This window comes from Nerophis ophidion, linkage group LG07 (assembly GCF_033978795.1).
Source record: "Nerophis ophidion isolate RoL-2023_Sa linkage group LG07, RoL_Noph_v1.0, whole genome shotgun sequence".
NCBI lineage: Eukaryota > Metazoa > Chordata > Actinopteri > Syngnathiformes > Syngnathidae > Nerophis > Nerophis ophidion.
The window spans coordinates 76298685-76314404 of record NC_084617.1 but is presented as its reverse complement, the minus strand read 5'-3'; the positions used below and the strand labels follow the sequence as shown (position 1 = coordinate 76314404).

At 45.5% G+C, this 15720-nt stretch overlaps 1 protein-coding gene across 1 annotated transcript in view; it reads right to left on the bottom strand.

Moving 5' to 3' along the window:
* Nucleotides 1-15720, bottom strand: part of galnt9 (polypeptide N-acetylgalactosaminyltransferase 9) — a 206271-nt gene that overhangs the window by 12368 nt on the left and 178183 nt on the right. The window contains exon 9 of the mRNA XM_061907126.1: nt 13003-13098. Within this exon, the coding sequence (XP_061763110.1) occupies nt 13003-13098 (96 nt within the window). The remainder of the gene's footprint in view (nt 1-13002; nt 13099-15720) is intronic.

The following is a 15720-nucleotide window of genomic DNA, read 5'->3' as shown; positions in this document are numbered from 1 at the left end:
GGGACGTCGGTGACAATGATGACTATGAGAACCTTGGAGAGGAGGAAAGCAATGGATGTGGAGCGGGTCTAACATGATACTGTGAAAGTTCAATCCACAATGGATCCGACACAGTCGCGAGAGTCCAGTCCAAAGCGGATCCAACACAGCAGCGAGAGTCCCGTTCACAGCGGAGCCAGCAGGAAACCATCCCAAGCGGAGGCGGATCAGCAGCGCAGAGATGTCCCCAGCCGATACACAGGCAAGCAGTACATGGCCACCGGATCGGACCGGACCCCCTGCACAAGGGGGAGTGGGACATAGGAGAAAAAGAAAAGAAGCGGCAGATCAACTGGTCTAAAAAGGGAGTCTATTTAAAGGCGAGAGTATACAAATGAGTTTTAAGGCGAGACTTAAATGCTTCTACTGAGGCGGCATCTCGAACTTCTATCTATCTATCTATCTATCTATCTATCTATCTATCGGGGGGGTGCCCACATATGTGGTCCTCTCCAAGGTTCTCATAGTCCTCATTGTCACCGACGTCCCACTGGGTGTGAGTTTTCCTTGCCCTTATGTGGGCCTACCGAGGATGTGGTAGTGGTTTGTGCAGCCCTTTGAGACACTAGTGATTTAGGGTTATATAAATGAACATTGATTGATTGATTGATTGGACTATCCCCAGTATCATTTAGGACACACACTATTGAGAACTTGTGTCAGCTCCAGTGTTGACTTGGTAGCAGGGGCGGGACTAAACATAATTAATACTCTACTGGGCCACAAAGAATTCATAAGTGCGCAAGAAAAAAACAACATATATAGCACTTATTTATCATAAAAAAAACAATACTTCTTTAGAATAGTCAATCATATCAGACTATGTTGTTGTCTACATTTTTGATGAAGCACCTATAGAGCGTTTTCCGTTCGGGCTCCAGTACTCTGGAATGCCCTCCCGGTAACAGTTCAAGATGCTACCTCAGTAGAAGCATTTAAGTCTCACCTTAAAACTCATTTGTATACTCTAGCCTTTAAATAGACTCCCTTTTTAGACCAGTTGATCTGCCGCTTCTTTTCTTTCTCCTATGTCCCCCCCTCCCTTGTGGAGGGGGTCCGGTCCGATGACCATGGATGAAGTACTGGCTGTCCAGAGTCGAGACCCAGAATGGACCGCTCGTCGGGACCCAGGATGCACCGCTCGCCTGTATCGGTTGGGGACATCTCTACGCTGCTGATCCGCTTGAGATGGTTTCCTGTGGACGGGACTCTCGCTGCTGTCTTGGATCCGCTTTGAACTGAACTCTCGCGGCTGTGTTGGAGCCACTATGGATTGAACTTTCACAGTATCATGTTAGACCCGCTCCACATCCATTGCTTTCGGTCCCCTAGAGGGGGGGGGGTTGCCCACATCTGAGGTCCTCTCCAAGGTTTCTCATAGTCAGCATTGTCACTGGCGTCCCACTGGATGTGAATTCTCCCTGCCCACTGGGTGTGAGTTTTCCTTGCCCTTTTGTGGGTTCTTCCCAGGATGTTGTAGTCGTAATGATTTGTGCAGTCCTTTGAGACATTTGTGTTTTGGGGCTATATAAATAAACATTGATTGGTTGATTGAAATGTAGTCTGCCAATGCATTTGGCCAAATTGTGCACTTTACTCTAGACTTCTGAACGATTACTGATCAAAGCAAAACAAGAAGAGCAATGGATCTTTTTGAAATATTCATTTCAGTAAACATTTGACGATTGAACTGTGGTGGTTTCTTTTCTCCGGGTTCCTCGAACCACCAATCACTGACATGGCAGGTCAGTTTCAGGTTCACAATACTGATTTATTTTCCCAATAATGTCTTTCTGGTGCTTTTCAGCAATTGTCTTTCCTGGCCTGTCTCTCTCTCTCTCGCTCTCGCTCCAGCTCTCCAGCTCCAACACCCTCTCCTCTCCGGCTGCTGCTTTTTAACAGAGCGACAGGTGAGTAGACAAGCAGGCCAGGGTGGGCCTTTTATGCACCTGTCGCTGATCTCGCAGCCGGTCGTGGCTGCAGGCCCGCAGGCCACGACCCCCCGCCCCCCACATTAACATTTACAAAAGTAAAACAGATAAAGTAAAGCCTTCCTACATCTCTGGATTATTTTATTTCCATCCAAACCTCACCTCTTCCAGCACGCTGTTGTTCCACTTTGTTAAATATATTTTAAAAAATCTAATTGGGGCAACAGAACACGATTATTTTTAGCCATCTTTCTGGTGAAAAATAGAGACATTTATCATTTTTTCTGGCAACAAAACCAGATTATTTTAGTGAAAGACAAACCGATTAACAAGACAAGTCCACTGTGCTATTTTTCGGGGAAATAAAGTTAAAGTTAAACCTGAGGTGTGGTGAAATTAGTCCTCTCCATTCGACTCATCCCCTTGTTCACCCCCTGGGAGGTGAGGGGAGCAGTGAGCAGCAGCAGTGACCGCGCCCAGGAATCATTTTTGGTGGTTTAACCCCCAATTCTAACCCCTGATGATGAGTGCCAAGCAGGAAGGTAATAGGGGTCCCATTTTTTTAGTCTTTGGTATGACTCGGCCGGGGTTTGAACTCACAACCTACCGATTTCAGGTCGGATGCTCTTACCACTCGGCCACTGATCAGGTAAACTTGAATGTTTTCACAAATTTGGCTCGTGACTTGTTGATAGGGAAAACATTTTTTTTTCCTGAAGATAGACCACTAGCTTACTCGTGGACCCCGACTTAAACAAGTTGAAAAACTTATTGGGGTGTGTGGAGAGGCGGAGCCGGCAAACGAGAGTGGGGGCAGGGCACGCTGGAGCCCGACCCAAGATGGCGGCAAGGAGGCGGAGAATGCGGGCGAGCGGCGAGGTGGAGCATGCCGGGAGCGAAGCCGCAAGCGAGATCAGGTGTGTGGCTCGCGCACCTGGACACGATTGACATATCTCCTCCTGATGTATAAAAGGGGAGACGGAGGAGAGAACGGGGCAGAAGAAGTTGGAGAGCACGCAGCACCTGCAGCAGTGAATAAAGAGCGGAAGAGACGGAGAGCAAGACGGCGACGACGACGACGGGGCGGCTGAAAAGCAACCGAGGAGCGAGCAGTGGAGGAGGGAGCTGAAAAGCGACCAGACCTGCAGACAGAGCTTGTATTGAGAAATAAAGCAAGTCAAACCTGCTCAAGCAATGTCCTTCCTTGATGGTCCAGGGAACCCCCGTGACGGCAAGAGTCCGTCACAGTGTGTTACCCTTTAGTGGTCAGTTGTACTGAATATGTACTGTACTGTGCAATCTACTAATACAAGTTTTAATCAATAAATCAATCAATCAAACTCAAAATCATCATTGATGCAGAGGTCCTGAGCAGAGTCAGCAGTTGGTTGGTAGTAAAGTCAAAGTCTTTACAACAGATAGTTTGCTTATTTATGATATCCTTATGGAATGTTAAGTTGCTAGTGACAGGATTTTGACTCATTAACACATAAAATATATGATGTAAATTACAACTGGGTTCATAAATATCATTCAATGCACATTAATTCTGCTTCACAACTCAGCCTGAAAGTCTTGCATACCCTAATGCGTTGAAATTGGAAGAATGAAATAATTAATGTAAGACAATTAACCTGTGCCCCTGCAACAATATGAAAGGCTCCATTGCCTTTCTGGGATCATGAAAGGGTTGAAACTGTTTTTCTGAAGGTCAACCGAGTCTGTTTTTTAATTAGCTCATTAATAGTACAACACTAATGTTGTGTTGGTGCTGCATCATCTTGGTAATACCCTAATGCGTGTTTCTGCTACCCAATTCCACCAACACCTCAAAAATATGTTCATGGCACAGATTATACGATTTTAGATCTGAGAGATTGAACACGGACTATAGTGTGGACCTGCACATGTCCGCTGTAGATCTGGAAACATCAAAAACAAGAACGTTTGATCATATTAGGCCTGTACTGGCTCACCTGCACTGGCTTCCTGTGCACTTAAGATGTGACTTTAAGGTTTTACTACTTACGTATAAAATACTACACGGTCTAGCTCCAGCCTATCTTGCCGATTGTATTGTACCATATGTCCCGGCAAGAAATCTGCGTTCAAAAGACTCCGGCTTATTAGTGATTCCTAGAGCCCAAAAAAAGTCTGCGGGCTATAGAGCGTTTTCCGTTCAGGCTCCAGTACTCTGGAATGCCCTCCCGGTAACAGTTCGAGATGCTACCTCAGTAGAAGCATTTAAGTCTCACCTTAAAACTCATCTGTATACCCTTTAAATAGACCTCCTTTTTAGACCATTTGATCTGCCGCTTCTTTTCTTTCTCCTTTGTCCCCCCTCCCTTGCGGAGGGGGTCCGGTCCGATGACTATGGATGAAGTACTGGCTGTCCAGAGTCGAGACCCAGGATGGACCGCTCGTCGGGACCCAGGATGGACCGCTCGCCTGTGTATCGGTTGGGGACATCTCTACGCTGCGGATCCGCCTCCACTTGAGATGGTTTCCTGTGGACGGGACTCTCGCTGCTGTCTTGGATCCGATTTGAACTGAACTCTCGCGGCTGTGTTGGAGCCACTATGGATTGAACTTTCACAGTATCATGTTAGACCCGCTCGACATCCATTGCTTTCGGTCCCCTAGAGGGGGGGGGGTTGCCCACATCTGAGGTCCTCTCCAAGGTTTCTCATAGTCAGCATTGTCACTGGCGTCCCACTGGATGTGAATTCTCCCTGCCCACTGGGTGTGAGTTTTCCTTGCCCTTTAGTGGGTTCTTCCGAGGATGTTGTAGTCGTAATGATTCGTGCAGTCCTTTGAGACATTTGTGATTTGGGGCTATATAAATAAACATTGATTGATTGATTGAAAGAAATGCTGAACAAAATAAATCAGCAGGAGGTCCAAAGAAACAAAAATAACTTAGTGGTGATGGCTTTGTGCAGAATGGGATCGTGTTTTCAGAATGATGTTTCATCACACCAGTGCTTCACATTCGGCGAAGGTGAGTCCATTTTCCAAGATTCAGCTTTCAGCTAAGAAAAAAATAGATTCACCGAAAGCATAATAGAGATTTAAGACATAAATCACTGTATCCAAATAAATGAAGTTAGGTTAGAATTGACCGTGCAGGGACTATCTATCCATCCATTTCTACCGCTTATTCCCCTTCGGGGTTGCGGGGGGGCGCTGGCGCCTATCTCAGCTACAATCGGGCGGAAGGCAGTGTACACCCTGGACAAGTCGCCACCTCATCGCAGGGCCAACACAGATAGACAGACAACATTCACACTCACATTCACACACTAGGGACCATTTAGTGTTGCCAATCAACCTATCCCCAGGTGCATGTCTTTGGAAGTGGGAGGAAGCCGGAGTACCCGGAGGGAACCCACGCATTCACGGGGAGAACATGCAAACTCCACACAGAAAGATCCCGAGCCTGGATTTGAACCCAGGACTGCAGGACCTTCGTATTGTGAGGCAGACGCACTAACCCCTCTGCCACCCTAAACCCTAACCCTAACCCAATTCTAACCTAATGATACTAAAACAAAGAACAGTATTAAGACGACGAATGGATTTTTTTTTAATGCAGTCTAAATAATAAATCAATTCTATCAAAAGTCAACTTACAAACCCCATTTCCATATGAGTTGGGAATTTGTGTTCGATGTAAATATAAACAGAATACAATGATTTGCAAATCCTTTTCAAGCCATATTCAGTTGAATATGCTACAAAGACAACATATTTGATGTTCAAACTGATAAACATTTTTTGTTTTGCAAATAATCATTAACTTTGGAATGTGATGCCAGCAACACGTGCCAAAGTAGTTGGGAAAGGGCATGTTCACCACTGTGTTACATCACCTTTTCTTTTAACAACACTAAATAAACGTTTGGGAACTGAGGAAACTAATTTTTGAAGCTTTGACCTGTCTCCCATTTTTGATGGGAGACAGGTCTGGACTGCATGTGGGCCAGGAAAATACCCACACTCTTTTTTTTTACGAAACCACGCTGTTGTAACACGTGCTGAATGTGGCTTGGCATTGTCTTGCTGAAATAAGCAGGGGGGTCCAAAACATATGTTGTTCCAAAACCTGTATGTACCTTTCAGCATTAATGGTGCCTTCACAGGTGTGTAAGTTACAGGGGGGAACAAGCACTTTGTGTGGGGCGGTACAGCTCGGTTGGTAGAGTGGCCGTGCCAGCAACTTGAGGGTTGCAGGTTCGATTCCTGCTTCCGCCATCCTCGTCACTACGGTTGAGTCCTTTGGCAAGACACTTTACCCACGTGCTCCCAGTGCCACCCACACTGCTTTAAATGTAACTTAGATATTGGGTTTCACTACGTAAAGCGCTTTGAGTCACTAGAGAAAAGCGCTATATAAAATATAATTCACTTCACTTCACTTTGTGTCGTTTTCGCCGTTTCCAGGTCCGAAATGGCTGTCAAAATGTACGAACATGTGGGATTATTTTCTCAGCCAGCTATTTTCCAGGTGAGAGGCGTGGTTAATGACTTACACCAAATATACAGGGAGCAGGGAAGGGAGGAAGCAGCAGACCACTCGATGGATGTAAACATAGGGACAAACGGAAGGGATTACGTCATTGCTGTAAATAATTTGTCTTTGTTAACGCTTATCATTACAATATCATTAATACTTGGTTGATATTTAAGTCACGATATGTAAATTGAGTATTGCTGGCGCTTTTTGAATGGTTATTTATCGGATTTTATGGGTGGATTAGTGGAGCTCCCAATGGCTGCAAGCGAACTTTTATTTACGCGTTTAAAAAAGCACATTCGTCATTTTGTCTTTGATAATAACTGTGAACGATAGGTAAAACTCCCCAAAAAGTGCAGTTGTGTTCCGACATACAAGCTTTTTCTGTCTTGCCTCTTGGTGAGGGCGCTCGCAATTTTCTCCACTCCCTCCTTCCCTTATGGCTCTCTGTGTCCTTGTCTTTGTCTGAACTTTTCTGAAGCCTCTTTCTTTCCTCTAATCCAAACATCAAATATGAATATGATCAGTTGGACTCTCGACGCAATTGACACAGTCTTTTGGACAAGGAAAAGAGGTTCGGGGGAGCCTGGCTGCCCTGATGGAACCATTGCTGCAGGGTACGTGAGAGACTCCTGGGATAAATGGAGGATCATGTGCCTCTCAGTTCTTTCCATCAAGGACGTGGAAGACATCTACCTATTTGGAGCTGTGATCGCGGGTCACCTGCTGATTGGGCTGGGCATTGCTCTGGTGTATCGACATCTTTTTTCCCAAGATGGCGCTGCTGTAGTGGCTGCTGTTGGCAGGAGCTCTGTCCTCTTGTGTCATCCTTTTGTGTTTCCCTCTCGTTTTCATGTCTTATTATATTTTTTTGCCTTTTGGTCCGGAACCCTTTGGGACTGTGTGACAAGGGGTGGCACTTTCGTGACCTCTGTGGTGCTTTTTTTGTGGACTTCTGGATCCGTCTCTCGGCAGCCTTTTGGCCATGAAGACCAGCTGCTGGGTGTCTGCCACACCGAAGTCGGTTTGGAGGGACTGGAGGAGATGCGGATGAGGGGACAGGGCTGCGATGCTAGCACTGAGCGCTGGGACGGAGAGGCTTCGCGGTGTCTTGGCTGGGTGAGCAGGTGTCAGACACCTCAGTCACCTTGGACGTATCCTCGCTCATCCATGCGGACTGGACACTGGCCGAGAGTGGAGTCGGCTGTCTTGGTTGCTTTGTTGGGTCTGCTCCAGTCTCTGGCTTTGTTAGGTCTGCTCCTGTCTCTGGCCATGCTCCCTCCACCCCAGCGTACGATGGCATGGAACACCGCAGAGGCCACCACAGTGGATATGTTTCTTTTACTTTTTATTCATAGCTGTATGTAGAAGTGTCTGCTTGTATCTGCTGCTTTAATGTCTGTAATGTCCTCTGTGTTCTTTGATGTTTGATGTTTCCCTCTTACATGTGTGTACTATGGCTATGAGTTGTTGTTTTTTCCTTGGCCTTAGTCTGCACCCCCTCTCCAGGGCCCAGGCTAAGACGGATTTTTTTATTTTATTTTAATCTTCTATTTTTTTCTCCCATTCCCCCCGCCCCTTGTTTACCTGTATCCCACCTTTTTTGTAAGGGGCGCTGGAAGCCGGCAGACCCATCAGCGATCCTGTTCTGTCTCCCTGTAATGTTTGTCTGATCTTGAATGGGATTGTGCTGAAAATTTAAATTTTCCTGAAGGAACTTTCCTGACGGAATAAATAAAGTACTATCTAATCTAATCTAATCTAAATTCGGAAGACGATGGCAGCCACTCAAGGGTCCCAACGGCTGTTCAACGCAATGGAAGGATTGGGTCGGGCTATGGGAACACAGACTGGAGCGATTTCTGACTTGAATCGCAAAATGGATCTCATCTTGGAGAAGTTTGCTGAGAATGAATAATTAAATTGAATTTGAGAGATCTAGCATGGACTCAGAGCAGGCAAGTCATTGTTTGGACTGTTTGAAAAAAAAACAACATCTTAATCTACGATTTGACTCCCTCGAATGGCCTTGATGCAATCAGGAACAGGCTCTTCTGAAGAACTCCCCCGAGGACTCCTCAAAGATGGACATTTTTGACCATCCTTTTTTTTCAACATTACCTGGTGTCGAACCTTGAGATCGGCCCCAGTCCACAAAAACATTTCAACATCTCACCCAAGTTAATTGGGCATAGATGCACGCACACGCCCCTCCCCAAAACAACGCCTTCCCCACTGCTTAATTCCTCCGGGGTTGTGGATGGCTGAGTAGCGCTTCATAGCGGCAGCCGGCCCCCCCCATCCCCCGTTGCAAGTTGCTGTGATTACATGTACCATGTTTTAAAGGGGCGGCATGGCGTAGTGGGTAGAGCAGCTGTGCCAGAAACCTGATGGTTGCAGGTTCGCTTCCCACCTATTGGCATCTAAATCGCTGCCGTTGTGTCCTTGGGCAGGACACTTCACCCATGCCCCCGGTGCCACTCACACTGGTGAATGAATGATTGGTGGTGGTCGGAGGGGCCGTAGGCGCAAACTGGCAGCCACGCTTCCGTCAGTCTACCCCAGGGCAGCTGTGGCTACTGATGTAGCTTACCACCACCAGGTGTGAATGAATGATGGGTTCCATCTTCTCTGTGAACGCTTTGAGTATATAACAATAGAAAAGCGCAATATAAATCTAATCCATTATTATTATTATGTGATTACTATGTGAGATTTTTTCCTCGGACTCAGTCTGGACCCCTCCTGAGTATCCAGCCTTAGACTGATTTTTTTTTACTCTTCCCCCTTTCCCAATGTTACCTTTTTCTCACCTTTTTTAAGAAGCGCCGTAAGAGGCTGATCCGTTGGCGGTCCCGTCTTGTCCCCCCTTGTAACTTTATGTCTGCTCTTAGCAGGACTGTGCCTAAAATGTCATTTCAGTTCTTATGTTTCTTGTGCATGTTAAGAATGGACAACAATAAAGCTGCTAAGTCGTGGAATGCAATGTGCTCGTAGTTTGAGGTATCACCCTATTCTTCTATATGTGTTTAATTTTCCTGGAACTTGGTTTAGTATTAAAAGTCCCATTACCGGACATCCTGTACACTAAAAAAACATAAAAGTCATGTTTTTAAATATTCCTATTTCCTGCACGATAGTACTGCAGAGCAACATTATTACACAGAAGCATGTGTAGTACATCACTCATCTTGAATACGTTTTAGATAAATTATTAATATTATTTTGTATTTTAATCATAGTAATATATCTTCCCTTTGGAATGCAACATGTTTGTGGAGTGTTGCAGTGATGAGGTTTGCAGAAACATAGATCCTTGCACAGCTACCAATCTTGCTTGAGTGACACAACCTTCCTTCAGTCATGCCTCTTCATTGTTTCATCTGGAAATCTCCATGCCTGCAGGTACTCTTAATGGGTTTTGCTTTCCTGAATAGTAGCTTCCATTAACAGCGTGTGAATGTGAGTAAGAATCAATACAAGTCTCCAGCACTGGACAAAAGCCCTGTAAACACTCGCCATTTTAAACTCATTCAGCACAATTCAAATACTCAATGCTGAGTGCCATTTGGGGTGCTCCAATTTATAGCTGCTTATCTGGGAATAATGTGCTGAATGAATGAAAACAGGCCAGAGACAGAAATGTTGATGTAAACTTGTCAAACAAATTATGGACATTTGGATTAGCAATAAACATTTAAATTGAGTTTACGTACCGTGTTGTCTGGTATTTTTTTCTCAAAACACAACGGTGCGCAAATAATGTAAGGAATAAGTTTGGTTGAGCTTACTCACTATGATAAGTGTGACCAGTAGATGGCAGTCAAACATAAGAAATAAGTGTAGACTGCAATATAATTGCAATATGACTCAAGGAAACAACACCAACATTTTATATGTTCCATTGAAAATAGAGAACATTACACGCGGCGCTCAAAAATGTTTCAGAAATGTTTTAGTACAACTTTGGTAAGCAATGAAGCCACACTACTTGATGGATTGTTGGCGCATTAGACATACAAGTATTATCTGGCTTTTTGTTTTGCAATATAGTGCAAAAGTGACTTTTCTTACCTTCTGGTATCTGCTGGTCTGTATTTGGGATCTGTAGAAGTCCTGAAAAATTGCGTGTGTCCACCTTTGTAGTCCGTGGCGACAACATAGTCGATAAGCTTCAACTTTTTCTCTATCTTCTTTTGCCAATTCTAATGTAAAGTAGTGTAAAGTTCTTATTTATTTCTGTCAGTAAACTCACCATGAAAGCACTAAAACATACTGGTGTAGTGAGTTTACATTATTCACCCAAGGAACTTTAGTTATTAGAGAGTTCCGGTCGGACGTTTTTTTTACGGGACACATTTCTAGCCTTGTTGTTGTTTCAGAATGAGGAGATGCTGCTCCGTTATTGATTGAAGTAAAGTCGGAATGTCATTAAAGCAGTTAGCGCCATCTTTTGACACTTCTTCCACTCCCGTCCTTGCACGCTACACCGCTACAACAAAGATGACGGGGAGGAGACGCTGTCGAAGATGAGCCACGTAAATAAGACCGCCCAGAAAACGGCGCTTCCGGAAGCAACTGTCAGAAAGCAACTTGAAGATGGAGTGTAAAACATCATCGATGCAACATTTTTACTAAAGAACCACCATTACATGTTATGTAGACCACAAGGAAGTCTTTTACATTTAAAATAATAATAATATGACTCCTTTAATGCGCCTTATAATCAGGTGCACCTAATATATGAAAAAAGATTAAAAAATAGACCATTCATTGGCAGTGCGCCTTATAATCCGGTGCGCCCTATGGTCCGGAAAATACGGTACATGAATCTTAAAGACGTTAATTCCAGTTGTCTGTAATGTGGAAGGGACAATGCACAAAATTTTAGTAAAATAGAAACAATTTTACTGACTGCTTCTGTAGTAAACAAGCAACAGCAACACTTTTGTCAGAAAAATTGTGTCTAAAGTATCAAAAAAAACGTTCCGTTCCCTGAGTTCCCAGTAAACAGACAGAGGCTGTCTTTATTGAACCAAGCCAAAGCTTGTAAAATTCCATTGTGTACGATGGGAGGAGACGGGAGGGGTTATCTATTGTGATCCAAGACCTGCCCAAGCTCGATCCAGGACCAGTCCGAGCTGGAGGCATCTTTTTCTTTTGTGTTAATGTGACCGAAAACAATGGCTGTTTACATACCCCCCATTCCTTTAGAAACAGATGTTGTTCTGTAAACAGGGAATATCCACATAAAAGAGGAGACGTGAACCTTTTTTTGTTAGACACTGTAGGAGGTTACAGGTCGACACGTTTCTCCTCAAATTGAGCAAAATTTAATTCTGTCTCTGTTTATTTCCTTGCTTCTTGCCTTTTTAATAGATGTCATCGATGTTTGAACCTGACATCTTCAGTTACATAAATCATCCATCCATCCATCCATCATCTTCCCCTTATCCGAGGTCGGGTCGCGGGGGCAGCAGCCTAAGCAGGGAAGCCCAGACTTCCCTATCTCCAGCCACTTCGTCTAGCTCTTCCCGGGGGATCCCGAGGCGTTCCCAGGCCAGCCGGGAGACATAGTCTTCCCAACGTGTCCTGGGTCTTCCCCGTGGCCTCCTACCAGCTGGACGTGCCCTAAACACCTCCCTAGGGAGGCGTTCGGGTGGCATCCTGACCAGATGCCCGAACCACCTCATCTGGCTCCTCTCCATGTGGAGGAGCAGCGGCTTTACGTTGAGTTCCTCCCGGATGGCAGAGCTTCTCACCCTATCTCTAAGGGAGAGACCCACCACACGGCGGAGGAAACTCATTTGGGCCGCTTGTACCCGTGATCTTATCCTTTCGGTCATGACCCAAAGCTCATGACCATAGGTGAGGATGGGAACGTAGATCGACCGGTAAATTGAGAGCTTTGCCTTCCGGCTCAGCTCCTTCTTCACCACAACGGATCGATACAACGTCCGCATTACTGAAGACGCCGCACCGATCCGCCTGTCGATCTCACGATCCACTCTTCCCCCACTCGTGAACAAGACTCCTAGGTACTTGAACTCCTCCACTTGGGGCACGGCCACATTATGAATAAAAAATTGTCTAATTGACAAAAAAGAGAGGACTTAAAAGGATGCTTTGAGGAACGCCTCAGTCATGTAAATCACACATTTAGACTCCAGTGTTCTATGTGCCAATGTGTTTGCCGTGGTCTAAGTCCATCAATATAACAGGGGTACTTTTGTGTTTTTTTAGGAATTTATCTGCAAAAAATGTTGATCTCCCAAATTTTTAACTGATCCTGGGGGTTATGTGGGGTTTCATTCCCAAATAGACCTGGTCTAGTGTGAGTGTGCCCTCAATTGTGAGCCTAATCCCTCCGAGGTTTCTCATTGTCATCCCATTAAATCGAGTTTCTTCTTGCTTACGATGTGGGATCCGAGCCCAGGATGTCGTTGTGGCTTGTGCAGCCCTTTGAGACACTCGTGATTAAGGGCTACATAAATCAACTTTGATTGACTGACTGACCTGGGAGGACATGCCGTGGCACGGATAGAGGATAGCTTTGTCGTCATCCTCAGAGCCCTGGTCCAGACAGTAGCCACTGGCTTTGTTGTTCCTCACCTGAAAGACAACATAACACATGTATGTTCATTTGAAAGATTGAATCGCTGCCTAATTCCAAACTGTGAAATATATAATTTTGTTTGTCTGATAGAAATGGATCGTGGTTTAAATAACAGCTAAAGCTGCACTTTCCCAACTCCTGTTTACTTGGTTGGTTGCATTAGTCATACAGCTGAAAAATGAAACAAAGTAAGTGCCTTCAATCATCCATCCATCCATCCTTCCATCTTCTTGGGTCGCGGGGTGCAGAACCCGAAGCAGGGAACCCCAGGCTTCCCTCTCCCCAGCCAGTTCGTCGAGCTCTTCCCAGGGGGATCCAGAGGCATTCCCAGGCCCAGTAAAGATTGTCTCCCCAACGGGTCCGGGATCTTCCCCGTGGTCTCCTACCAGTCAGACGTGCCCGAGTTGAATCCTGACCAGTTGCCCGAACCACCTCATCTGGTTCTTCTCAGTGTGGAGGTGCAGTGGCTTTACTTTGAGTTAACCCCGGATGACAGAGCTTCTCACCCTATCTCCAAGGACAATACAAATACAAAAGTATCGTATTGGGGACTAGGCAAGGGTGATCTTGTGACCCAAAGTTGTATCTGAGGGCTAGGTATTTCAACAGTTCAACAGGTCAGAAGTGCCAAACTCCTTGGAGTGATACTGGACTGCACTATATCCTGATTAGATCATATCAGTGATATAGTTACAAAGATGGGCTCCACGGTGGCTGAGGGGTTAGTGCGTCTGCCTCACAATACGAAGGTCATGAGTAGTCAAGGTTCAATCCTGGGCTCGGGATTTTTCTGTGTGGAGTTCGCATGTAATCCCCGTGACTGCGTGGGTTCCCTCCGGGTACTCCGGCTTCCTCCCACTTCCAAAGACATGCACCTGGGGATAGGCCCCTCCCACCTCCAAAGACATGCACCTGGGGATAGGCCCCTTCCACCTCCAAAGACATGCACCTGGGGATAGGCCCCTCCCACCTCCAAAGACATGCACCTGGGGATAGGCCCCTCCCACCTCCAAATACATGCACCTGGGGATAGGCCCCTTCCACCTCCAAAGACATGCACCTGGGGATAGGCCCCTCCCACCTCCAAAGACATGTACCTGGGGATAGGCCCCTCCCACCTCCAAAGACATGCACCTGGGGATAGGCCCCTCCCACCTCCAAAGACATGCACCTGGGGATAGGCCCCTCCCACCTCCAAAGACATGCACCTGGGGATAGGCCCCTCTCACCTCCAAAGACATGCACCTGGGGATAGGCCCCTCCCACCTCCAAAGACATGCACCTGGGGATAGGCCCCTCCCACCTCCAAAGACATGCACCTGGGGATAGGCCCCTCCCACCTCCAAAGACATGCACCTGGGGATAGGTTGATTGGCAACACTAAAAATGGTCCCTAGTGTGTGAATGTTGTCTGTCTATCTGTGTTGGCCCTGCGATGAAGTGGCGACTTGTCCAGGGTGTACCCCGCCTTCCGCCCGATTGTAGTTGAGATAGGCACCGGCGCCCTCGCGCCCCCAAATGGAATACGCGGTAGAAAATGGATGGAGGGGGGTTACAAGGATGGGAAAGGCGGTTGGTATTTCCAGGAAATTTGCTGTGTTTGTTGATCCACTTCTTCTTAGTCAGATTGTTAGGAGTTTAGTTTTGTGTCTTCTGGACTATTGTTCTGTACAGTCTGGGCGTCTGCTGTGATTGGTGAGATCAGTAAGCTCCAGATTGTCCAGAATAGGCTGGTTCTGGGTTGTTCACTAAGAACCAATGTGAACCAAATGAATGTTTCTCTTTCCTGGCTAAGAGTGCAGAACAGCTTGTCAGCTAATACTCGAATATTGTTCGAATCAGTAACCGGTAGTAAAACTCCTGCTTTTCTCATGGCCCAAAAAGATTACAGTAGCAGTTTACATAATCCAGGGTGTCTAGTGAGGGGCATTTTGTACTCCCCTCGTCCCAGGAAGAATGCTTTGTGGAAATCTTTTATTTATAGATCTGTTTCGCTCTGGAATAACCTGCCTCGAATTCTCAGCGGCATTGAAAGTAAACAGGTTTTTAAAAGGAAAGTTATGCTTTATCTGAGTCTGTAAATGAGTTTGCTTGTTGATGATTTTTGTTTGGTTTTGTATTGTGTAGTTATATTTATATGTTTTTTAATATTCTGTGACTGTAAATTGTTTGCTTGTTGATGCTTTTATTTGTTTCTGTATTGTGTAGTTATAATTATATGCTTTTACTTGTAATTGTATTGAGTTTGTGGACCCCAGGAAGACTAGTGGGTTGTTGTGGCAACCAGCTAATGGGGATCATTAATAAAAATCTAATCAGAAATCAAAATCAAGGGAGAGCTTTATATATACTTGCCAACCTTGAGACCTCCCAATTAGTAAAATTGGGGGGTGGGGGGGTTTACACAGGTATATTTTCAAGTATTTCTTTATATAAAATATATATATTAATAATCCGTTCATGAATTAGTATGTCCGTTCGGCCACCGTGTTCGTCTGATCTACAAAATTTGCAGGCAGCAGACCCATCCTCCTTCAAGCTGTCCACGATGAACTGCAATTATTTTTTCCAATCATTTTAGATCTAGCAAGCATAGTTCTTCATCTTACTCGTCGTCG